The following is an 11,237-nucleotide window of genomic DNA, read 5'->3' as shown; positions in this document are numbered from 1 at the left end:
GAGTCCCGCTCTGGGCTGTCTGACCAGGGACAAGGGATTGGCCGGGGGGGGGGGGGCAGGCGGGGCCTGGCAGCGCCGGGGCAGGAGGGACGGGGGCTGGGGCGAGCACAGGGGGCAGTTTCCATTCTGCCGGGGCGGGGGGCGCAGGTGCCAGCTCCTCAGCATCTCTGCTTCCTCGGGCCCGGGCGGGGAGCCCGAGGGGGCGGGGCGGCAGGGGGCAGCGCGCGGCCCCTCCCCCGCGGGGCGGGCCGGGCCGGGGCCGTTTGCCCGCGGGGCCGGGGGTGGGGGTGGGGGGCCCCGAGGCGCCGGCTCGGTCCGGCCTTCGAAAGATCCTCCCGGGCCAATGGCGGGCGGCGCCCCCTCCGACGGCGCGCCCCGATTGGTGCAGAGGCTCTGCTGATCCCGGGGGCGCCGGGGGGCGGGCCGGGGGCGGGCGGACAAAAGCGGCGGCGCGGCGGGCCGGAGCGGGCCGGGGGCCGGGGGCCGGGGCCATGGGCAGAGGCGGCGAGCAGGGCGACGAGGGCGGCGGCGAGCGCGGGCCGCTGCGCAGCCTGGGCTGGGCCGAGGTGCAGAAGCACGGGCGCCGCGGCGACCAGTGGCTCGTCATCGACCGCAAGGTCTACAACGTCAGCCGCTGGGCCGCGCGCCACCCGGGCGGCCGCCGCGTCCTGGGCCACTACGCGGGCGAGGACGCCACGGTGAGGCCGGGGCCGGGGCCGGGGCCGGGGGCGGGGGCGCGGGGCGGGCCGGGGGGCGCGGGGCGGGCCGGGGGGGCGCGGGGCGGGCCGGGGGGCGGGCACCTGCCCCGAGCGCGGGCCGGGGAGCGGCCACCTGCCCCCGACACGCCCCGCGCCCGCGCTGCCGAGGGGCCACCACCGAGGCTGGGGGCCCCCGGGGCCCGGGGCCGCCCTTGGCCTGAAGGACCCCCCAAGGGCCGCCCCGGGTGCCGGGCTGGGCACGCAGCCTTGTCCTCAAAGAGCAGCCGCCGGCCCCAGCCCACTCTGCCCAGCCCGGCACGCTTGCGGGCATGAGCGCCCTGCCCGTGGGGGGCCCCGGAGTCGGGGGGCCGAGGGTCATTGCAGGCAGCTGAGGCGGAGGAAGTGGGGGACAGACAGACAGACAGACGGACGGACAGCCTCGGCACACAACCACCCAGGGCCCCTCCGGACTGAGAAGAAAAAGGTCCCACTGAGGCTTGAGAGCCGGGGCCACGTTGTGCCATGGCAGGGGCAGGGCTGCGGCCTGGGCGACTGGTCTGCCTGGAAAGCCTTTGAGGGGAGTTCACCCAGGCAACGTGGCCGGGCACAGACAAAGTGGGGTTCGGACTGAGGCCCAGTAACGACCCTGCTGTGGCCCCTCCCCCCCCAGGCCCTCAGTTTCCTCATTTATCAAAGGGAGGGTCCTGGGTTAGATGCCAGTCCCCGCCAGCCCCGACTCTTTAGAGGAGATGACCAGCGCTGCCCTGAAGTCGTGTTCAAGTCCAAGAGTGTGGAGGTGGGAGCCCACCCTCCTTCCTTTGGTCAGTCTTCTGACACCTGACTTGATGGGGCACTAGCTGCCCTTCACCTGAGCAGAGAGAGAGAGAGAGACAGGACGTTCCCTAGGCCAGGGAGACATTCCAGATGCTCCCCCAAAGTTATGCGAGTCCCTAGCCTCTCCCCCCACTTCTCTCATGGCCGGGACCCTCCCAGGAGCTGGCCCAGGACCGACAGATCTTCCCTTCTCCAAAGCTTGCCCTTTCAGACAAGGTACCTGACCAAGGTCACACAACTAGTCAGGGATGGAGACAGCATTTAAATCCTGAGCTCTTTGACAAGCCCCCAGCTGACCAGAATGTTCTGGAGGGAGGGTTTCTGGGTGGACACGGAAGCTGGTTAAATGAAATGCACACCCACCCCATTGCAGTGTTTAATAAGTTAATTTATTGAACAAGAATGTAATAATGGTTTCTTGAACTAATCAATGATTCTTACCGGTTGATTGGTAGCAAGTCACTTAATCTCCCTTTTTCTCAGTTTCCTCATCTGTGACTTCTGAGGTCTAGGATCCCACACCCCAGAATTCCAAAGCATCTTCCCTTCCTTTCAGCAGCCCTGTGATGAGAAGGGGGCGTGGGGGGTCTTAGCCCCATTGTCCAGGGGTGGCTGAAGTCCGGAGAGGGCAGACTGAAAAGATTCTAACCCTAGTCCTGCGTCCCAGGCCCAGTGTTCTTGTTCCGTAGAAGTCAGATGGGTAGGGAAGGGAGGGGAGGGGAGGGGAAGGGACACAGCCCCAGTGCAGGAAGAAGGGTGAGCCTTGTTAGCAGAGAACAACGGTTAGTGCTAATAACGGCCTAAATTCTTGAGAACTTGGTCTCCCTGGTGGGAGGAGGTTTCACTTCCCGGATGAGAGGGTGCCAGGTGTTCTTCCTGTGGTCTGCCCTGGCCAGACCACCTCCAAGTCTGGAGTATAGTTCAAGAAGGCTCTTGTTGAGCTGGGAGAGAGTCCTGAGAATGGCAGCCACCAGAGATTACTGGGGAATGGTGGCCACCATAGTTACCAGGAGAAAAGAATGGTTCACTGTGCCATCCTGCCTGCCCCAGAAACTGGAAGGCAGCGGGCCTGTCCCCCCTCTTTTTTTCTATGCTGAGTATCCTCAATTCTATCAACTGTCCTCAGACGAAATTGAAGTTCAAAACTGTCACCATTCTGATCACTCTTTTTGTTTGTCCTTGGTTTTTTTTGTTTGTTTGTTTTAAATAAGGTTACAGTGGTTTGCCCCAGGCCACACAGCTAGGTCATTATTAAGTGTCTGAGCTTGGATTTGAACCCAGGTCCTCCTGACTCCAGGGCCGGTGCTCTATCCATTTTGCCACCTAGCTGCCCCCACTCTGATCACTGTCTCTGGATGTACATCATCCTGTACATACTCTTTCTAAAATGAGAAAGGGCCTGCTCCAGCATCTTTCTTTTCAAAGGACAGCCAGGCTTTCGGGTTAATCCCTAATTAAGCACAATAATTAAGCCCATTAACTATAGGATGAGATTCTAGGAATAAGGATGTGGCAGTTTCTTTGTTTCCTCCCCCTCATTTCTCCCTCTCCCTTTCCTCTCTCTTATTCTCTTCTAATCTCTCTCTTATTCTACCCTCTCCCACATCTCATTCTCTCTTTGCTTCCCTCTCTCCCCTTTCTCTTCCTTTCTTCTCTCTCTCTCTCTCTCTCTCTCTCTCTCTCTCTCCCTCCCTCCCTCCCTCCCTCCCTCTTTTTCTTCCTCCTCTTTCCCTTCCTCACTCTTTCTCCCCCCTCTCCTTTCTTCTTCTTTCCCTCTTTCTTCTCTCTCTCTCTCTCTCTCTCTCTCTCTCTCTCTCTTCCTCCTCTTTCCCTTCCTCACTCTTTCTCCCCCTCTCCTCTCTTCTTTCCCTCTTTCTTCTCTCTCTCTCTCTCTCTTCCTCTTTCTCTTCCTCCTCTTTCCCTTCCTCACTCTTTCTCCCCCCTCCTCTCTTCTTCTTTCCCTCTTTCTTCTCTCTCTCTCTCTCTCTCTCTCTCTTCCTCTTTCTCTTCCTCCTCTTTCCCTTCCTCTTTCTCCCCCCTCCTCTCTTCTTTCCCTCTTTCTTCTCTCTCTCTCTCTCTCTCTCTCTCTCTCTCCTCTTTCTCTTCTTCCTCTTTCTCTTCCTCCTCTTTCCCTTCCTCTTTCTCCCCCCTCCTCTCTTCTTTCCCTCTTTCTTCTCTCTCTCTCTCTCTCTCTCTCTCTCTCTCTCTCTCTCTCTCTCTCTCTCTCTCTCTCTCTCTTTCTCTTCCTCCTCTTTCCCTTCCTCTTTCTCCCCCTCCTCTCTTCTTTCCCTCTTTCTTCTCTCTCTCTCTCTCTCTCTCTCTCTCTCTCTCTTCCTCTTTCTCTTCCTCCTCTTTCCCTTCCTCACTCTTTCTCCCCCTCTCCTCTCTTCTTCTTTCCCTCTTTCTTCTCTCTCTCTCTCTCTATTCCTCTTTCTCTTCCTCCTCTTTCCCTTCCTCTTTCTCCCCCCTCCTCTCTTCTTTCCCTCTTTCTTCTCTCTCTCTCTCTCTCTCTCTCTCTCTCTCTCTCTCTCTTCCTCTTTCTCTTCCTCCTCTTTCCCTTCCTCTTTCTCCCCCTCCTCTCTTCTTTCCCTCTTTCTTCTCTCTCTCTCTCTCTCTCTCTCTCTCTATTCCTCTTTCTCTTCCTCCTCTTTCCCTTCCTCACTCTTTCTCCCCCTCTCCTCTCTTCTTCTTTCCCTCTTTCTTCTCTCTCTCTCTCTCTCTCTATTCCTCTTTCTCTTCCTCCTCTTTCCCTTCCTCTTTCTCCCCCCTCCTCTCTTCTTTCCCTCTTTCTTCTCTCTCTCTCTCTCTCTCTCTCTCTCTTCCTCTTTCTCTTCTTCCTCTTTCCCTTCCTCTTTCTCCCCCTCCTCTCTTCTTTCCCTCTTTCTTCTCTCTCTCTCTCTCTCTCTCTCTCTCTCTCTCTCTCTCTCTCTCTCTTCCTCTTTCTCTTCCTCCTCTTTCCCTTCCTCACTCTTTCTCCCCCTCTCCTCTCTTCTTCTTTCCCTCTTTCTTCTCTCTCTCTCTCTCTCTCTATTCCTCTTTCTCTTCCTCCTCTTTCCCTTCCTCTTTCTCCCCCTCCTCTCTTCTTTCCCTCTTTCTTCTCTCTCTCTCTCTCTCTCTCTCTCTCTATTCCTCTTTCTCTTCCTCCTCTTTCCCTTCCTCACTCTTTCTCCCCCTCTCCTCTCTTCTTCTTTCCCTCTTTCTTCTCTCTCTCTCTCTCTCTCTCTCTCTATTCCTCTTTCTCTTCCTCCTCTTTCCCTTCCTCTTTCTCCCCCCTCCTCTCTTCTTTCCCTCTTTCTTCTCTCTCTCTCTCTCTCTCTCTCTCTCTCTCTCTCTCTCTCTCTCTCTCTCCCTCTCCCTCCCTCCCTCCCCTTTGCTCTCTCTCCTTTCCTCCCTCTCCTGTCTCCCATCCCTCCCTCCCTCCCTCCCCTCAGATGAGCCCACCATGTAACACTTTAGGCTGAGGTGGGTGCTACAATTTGTGAAAGGTGTGTACAAGTCTTTGTAGTGATGTAGAAGGGTACACAGTAAGTGCTAACTAGTTGCTTGTTGCATTGAAATGAAGAGGTTCTATTATAATAATCTTGTTGTGAGAGTAAACATAAGCCTCCCCCCCCCCAAAAAATGATGAGAAACCTCAAGAATAGTGAGAGAGAGAAAACTATACCTCAGACTTGTGCTTAGATTTCATGGACTCCATCTCTGGGGTGAGTTGCCTTCTTTATAAGTCCACCAAAGAAGTTGCTTCACTATTTTTCCCACAGTTGCTATCACTAGCTGTATTTCCCTCCACTCTATTCCTTCCTACTCTCGAAATGAAGAGGTTCTAGATGGGGTCAGGATCACATCGTTCATGGCAGGGTAGAGTCCATAGCAGCTGACCTTGGCACTCTTGCTTGGGGTCTTCCCACTGCCTGGGGACCTGAAGAGGGGGCTTCTGGGGGATGGGTTTCCAGGTGAAGGCTGGCTAGCTGTGGGTCTTTGGACAAGTGACTAGTGCCCTCTGGTCTCCTTTCTGCTTCTGCCAGTCCTTGGCCTCTGAAGGCGGGGTAACTGACAAAGTTTGTCCCCACTCCTAACCCTGAGGCCACTTCTTTGCTTATAGAAATCTCATCCTTTAAGATTCAGCTGAGAAGTCATTGCCCCTATAGGCAAGCCAGGCCAAAAGCATTATGGAGCACCAGGGACACTCTCCAGGAGCTCCGGATCTAATACAGGACATACTATTCAGACTAGGTAGACTCGAGATAGAGACGAGATAAGTAGCAGATAGTCATCTGCTGAGGGAAGGAAGCAGGAAAGTCGGGGAGATTGTGGCTGAGATCTGAAGGCAACTAGAGGCAGAGATGTCAATAAGGAAGAATGGTCTGTGCAGGAGAGACAATCAAGGAAGGAAATGGAATGTCTCATCCAAGACGGCAGCCCAAGTCACTGGCTCAGAAGCCCAATAAATATATGGGGGGTGGAAAAGGCTGGAAGGCGAGGGGGGCTGGCCACAAAGGGCTTTGAACAGCAGAGCATTTTGTATTTGTTCACTTGGCACTGTATCTCCTCTCTCCAAACAGAATAAACAGTAGGATCTCTATTTTTTATAGATTCAAGTTTGCAAAGTTACCCATTTAACCTAAGCTCATTTCATTCATGGAACAACTTTGCCAAGTAGATGCTGTTTTACAGATGAAGAAACTGAGGTCAAGGGGCAGCTGGGTGGATAGAGCACTGGCCCTGAGTTCAGATCTGGCCTCAGACACTTAATAATTGCCCAGCTGTGTGACCTTGGGCAAGACCCCATTGTCTTAAATAAAATTTAAAAAAAAAAGAAATTGAGGCCAAGTGTCAGTGGTTAGCAAAGTGTCTGAGGGAGGTGTTGAGCTTATTTCTTCACGACTCCCTGCCTGATCAGTCAGTAAACATTAAGCACTTATTATGTACATGGGAATAGTTGGGCAAAACAAATGGGCACATTGGCCAGGTTTTGGCCAACCTGGAGGGGATCTTTCCCTCTTCAAATGTCTTGTTGGCACTGATCCCCTTCTTCCTCTTCAGCAGACTGGGCTTGATCTAATGGCCTAGAACGGTGTGGATGCTTGTGGATTGACTGGCAGTCCTCAGATACATGAAAGGTTTGGCCATGTTCAGCCTGGGTTCCCAGAGGGCAGACCCAGGATCCAGGGATGGAAGGGAATTACAAAACTAGCCCATTTAGGCTTGTTGTCAACAAAAAAGGGCAGAGAGGCAATGCCTTCATGAAAGCTCCCTCTGGGCCAAGACAGTAATGGTAATCATTAGCCTTTATTTGGCTAAGGTTTGCTCCTCTAATCCTCCCAAGAAGCCTTGGGGTGGGTGTTGGTATTCTTTTATAGGTGAAGCAAAGAGTGTAAAGTGATTTGCCCAATCTAGTATGTGTCTGAGGTCAGATTTGATCTCAGGTCTTCCATCAGGACAGCAGGGACCACAGTAGGCGGTCCAGAGTCGAAGGCGGGGATGGTCTATCCAAAGGTGAAGTAGAAAATGGTGAGCTCTTCCTTCTCAGATGCATTCAGTTCAAAGCTGGACCGGGACTCCTTGGGGAGGTCACAGAGTAAGTCCTTCTCAGGTATAGGTGTAACCCCTTGCCAGGTGAAAGTCTAGGATTTTCTCCTTGCTGTTTTATATGGGACTGAATGGTTGAAGAAGGACCTTGGACAGTTCTGGGCCCTGGCAATGCCCACTTTGGGTAAAAGAAGAAGGGAAAAGATGTGGAGCGTCCCTCATACCCTCTCCCCCTGCCATGACCCCATTCTTGGCGGTGCATTTCGGGGTGGCCTTGGCTCGCTGAAGGCTGTAACAGCTGTTAGGGAAATTGTGAGGACAGGTCTAGTGATGGATGAGCATCTGCCTTCCAAGGACCAACCTGGTACACTTCAGATTGCGCAGCCAGTCCTTCCCCAGTGGGAGTGGACAGCTGGGGTCATGGAAGGCTTTGAAGGCCGCCTCTTCCTGGTCTGATGAATGGCCTTGTAGGGACAGAGAGCCTTACCCTGATGAAATCCGAGGCTTTGAACTATTCCTTACTCATCCTGATAAAATCTGAAGGCCTTGGAATTTTTTCAAGGAGAATTTCAGTCAGTTCTGTTTGATAGGATTTTGATGAAGCACCACTAGCTTATGAGACATGAGGAAGGATGGCCAGGACTGTGCCTCCCAGGAGTGTGTGATTTACTGGGAGGCCACCACTGTAGCCCCAGACAGGGTGAGAAAGGTGGGTTGGGGAGGGCCAGAGTACAGGGAGGGAAGCCCGAGCTTTCTGCTTGGATCCATCAGTCAAGACTTGGAGGAAGCCTGGGCCAGGAAGGAGGGGAGAGGAGAGAGAGGGGCAACCTGGGGGGGGTAGGGTATTCTCTAGGGGCCAGGACTAGCCCTCCAGGTAGAAGAGGACAGGTGGTGGGGGAGAAGGCCACAGGACTGATGAAGGAAAGTGGACTACAGTTCAAGTTTCTGCCACTTAGTACATATGTCATCCTGGAGAAGCTCGTGCCTTTCACCAGGTCTCATTTTGTTCCTCCATGAGATGAATTATTGTTCATTTGTATCTGATTCTTCATGACTCTATTTGGGATTTAATTGGCAGAGATAATGGAGTTGTTTGCTATTCTCTAGCTTATTTTGCAGTTGAAGAAACTGAGGCAAACAGAACAAAGTGACTTGCCCAGAGGTCACACGGCCCGTAAGAGTCTGAGGTCAGATTTGAACTTAGGTCTTCCTAACTCCAGGTCCAGTGTTCTATTTGCTGTGCCACCCAGCTGTCCTTATAAAATGAATGTGTTAGACTATTCTCTGGCATGCCCTTCCAACTCTTCTGGGCTGTGATATTTCTCTCAGATGACTTTCTATGTTCTCTCTGCTCTAAGGTCTCTCCCAGGTCTGATGTTCTGGGTTCTAAGGTTCCTTCCATCTTTAATCTTCTCCATTCTGACATTACTCCTAGTTGACATCCTATGTTCTCTGTTCTAAGGTCCCTCCCACCTCTGACATCCCCTGTTCTAAGATTGCTCAGCTCTGACAGTTCTTGTTCTAAGGTCCCTCCTAGCCCTGACATTCTGGGTTCTAGGATCCCTTCCATCTTTAATCTTCTATATTCTGACATCACTCTCAGTCGGCATCCCATGTTCTCTGTTCCTCGGACCTCCCCACCACCACCATCCTCCCAGCTCAGACCTGGAGAGCGGGTGACAAGCTTTGAAGCCAGCCCATGCCTTCCTTCCCCGGCTCTGTCTCCCTACCCCTACTTCTGCCATTTGATCTGCCCTCCAGCTGCTCCCCAGTCATGGCGTTGGTCTATCCAGGTGGCTGATCCTGCCTCGGGGACTCAGGCTCCCCTGGGACTGAGCTCTCTGAAATGGAGATGCCAAGTTACATCAGTATGGGTCACTAGAACACGAGGGCCTTGTTTCTGGCATCATCCAGTTATGCTTCTCAGGTTCCTGATCCAATCTGCTTGCTTCCTAGTTGTGGGGAGGGGGTACAGCCTCTCCTGGGGCTGGGCATGTCTTGCCACTGGGCATGTCTTGCATCAGGTTGGAGGGGATTTAGGAAGAAGTGGAGGTGGATAGTCATGCTGGAGCTGAAGAATGGCCCCTGCAGATGGTCAGCAGCCCTTGGCTCTGCTCCAAACCCTCCTCTGGCTCCCTATTACCCTAGCTCCAGAGGGTAGCCTTTGCTGCAGCCAGATTAACTCCTTCTGCCCCCACCTTGGCCAGGCTGGATTGCCCCTGCCTCTGGGGCATTTCCCGAGCTCTCCCACTTTGGGGTCTTTGCCCGAGGAGAGTTCCTCAACCTGAAATGTCTTCCTTCCCTGCCTTTACCTGGAGAAATTCTGTCTGTGGAGCCTCGGCCTCAACCTCAACCCCTGAGATGATAATATCTTTAAACCCCTCTCCCCCCAGGCCCCTTCCTGCTCCTCCTGTGTTCTGCCAGAGGTCTCCCTGCCTCAAGGTCCCAACCCCACTGCCATGCCTTCTCTTCCCCTTTCAATGAAAGAGCTTACTTACGGGCAGAGCTTAGCAATCAGTAGGCACTTAATAAATGCTGGGTGGCTGGTTAGCCCCCTGGAACTTCCCACTGGTTTATATCTCTCTTAAGAACTTAAGGCTTTTTGGGGGGTGGCTAGGTGGTGCAATGGATTAGAGCACTGGCCCTGGAGTCAGGAGGACCTGAGTTCAAAACTGGCCTCAGACACTTAACAGTTGCCTAGCTGTGTGATCTTGGGCAAATCACTTAGCCCCATTGTCTTAAATAAATAAAATTTTTAAAAAATACCTTTTTGGTATTTTAGTTTTATGTTCAACTTCTCTTCTTCCCTGCCCCCCAAAGTGTCTCACCTGAACTCTCACCTTTGCCTGGTCCCGCTGCTCCCTGTGTAATCGATATTTGTTGGCTGTGTCTTTGGTAACATTCTATCCTTCCTGAGTAGTATTAATAATTAAATAGCTAACAGAGCTTTATGAATGGCAGAGCACCTTACCTCATGGGAGCCGCATTCAGCAGCCCTGTGAGGGAGACCTTAGATACTCTCATCCCCATTTTATAGCTATGAAGGCTGAGGCTATGGAGGATTAAGGACACGTCCAAGCTGCCCAGCATTCCCTCCACTTGACCCCTAACATTCTCTAGCCCTCAGCAGTTGTTAGATTAACCTCAAAGGAATGAGGAGAGGCATATGAAGGGGGAGGGCCCAGATGGTATAAACTGAGGGGAGATCTGGGCACCCAGGTTCAGCCCCACTTGTTTGTGATCATGGGCATCTCGCCACCTCCACTGGAAGCTGAGGAGTCACCTCTGATAGAACAGAAGCTAAGCGTGGTAGTACCGGTAGATTTGAACCAAAGATGGAGCCACAAGATTTTTTACAGGTCCTCGCCCTGAGGAATTTTGTAATCTGATTGGAGATAACAAGCAGCTTTGAAAGAGAAGATTAAGTTTTCTCTTTGGCCCCTGCTTTTCTAAACAGGGATCCCCTGATATGGGCTACCTCAGCTAGCCATCGGCCCATCCTGACCCTGGGGGCTGCTCCTGGAGGAATCTACTTCTCCGAAAGAAAGGTCCTCATCTTGTTGAACTCTTATTTTACAGTCCAGGGAGATGGAGTGACTTCAGATCAGAGCCCCAGAACTGGAGGGGCCCCCCAAGGTCATGAGCCCCTTCATTTTGGCACATGTGGAAACTGAGGCCTAGAGGCGAAATTAATGACTAGTTCAAAGACTCCTGGATAGTACCTAGGGGAGCTAGGATAGGAACCTACTTCCTCTCTCTGTATGGGCAAACCACATACCCAATCTGGACCTCAGTTTCTTCAAATGCAAAAATGACTTGGGCCAATGACTTGCAAGGTTCCTTCCATCTAGCTCCACACCTCTGACTCTGTGATTTTGGATAAATATCCTGAGCCTCCTGGAGTCCCATCTTGTCCCAGAATTGTGTGTGGCTATTGGGGAGGGGTGGGGTGGTGTGTGTTATTACCATGTCCCCATTGCTTTTTTGGCAATCTACTGGCTCCCATGACCTGGGATCTGGGAGAGGGGCCCAATTCCGAATATGGCCTGAGCAGCCTAGGCTGGAGGATTAGGCAGAGGAAGAGAGACCCATAGCAAGTGGGAAGCCTCAGGGGACCTGAATCAGAATCCTGGTTCTTCCCTTTGCTCACTGTATGAGCCTAGAAAGCTGATCTTT

The 11,237-nt window shown here is 53.0% G+C and overlaps 1 protein-coding gene across 1 annotated transcript in view; it reads left to right on the top strand.

Annotated features, from left to right (window-relative positions):
- The first annotated feature begins 464 nt into the window (after positions 1-464).
- FADS2 (fatty acid desaturase 2) overlaps positions 465-11,237 on the top strand; it is a 36,137-nt gene continuing 25,364 nt past the window's right edge. The window contains exon 1 of the mRNA XM_074231320.1: positions 465-698. Within this exon, the coding sequence (XP_074087421.1) occupies positions 492-698 (207 nt within the window). The 5' untranslated portion in view covers positions 465-491. The remainder of the gene's footprint in view (positions 699-11,237) is intronic.

The sequence above is a fragment of the Macrotis lagotis genome, chromosome 3, assembly GCF_037893015.1.
Source record: "Macrotis lagotis isolate mMagLag1 chromosome 3, bilby.v1.9.chrom.fasta, whole genome shotgun sequence".
NCBI classification, from domain to species: Eukaryota; Metazoa; Chordata; class Mammalia; order Peramelemorphia; family Peramelidae; genus Macrotis; species Macrotis lagotis.
This window is presented reverse-complemented; position numbering and strand designations above follow the sequence as displayed.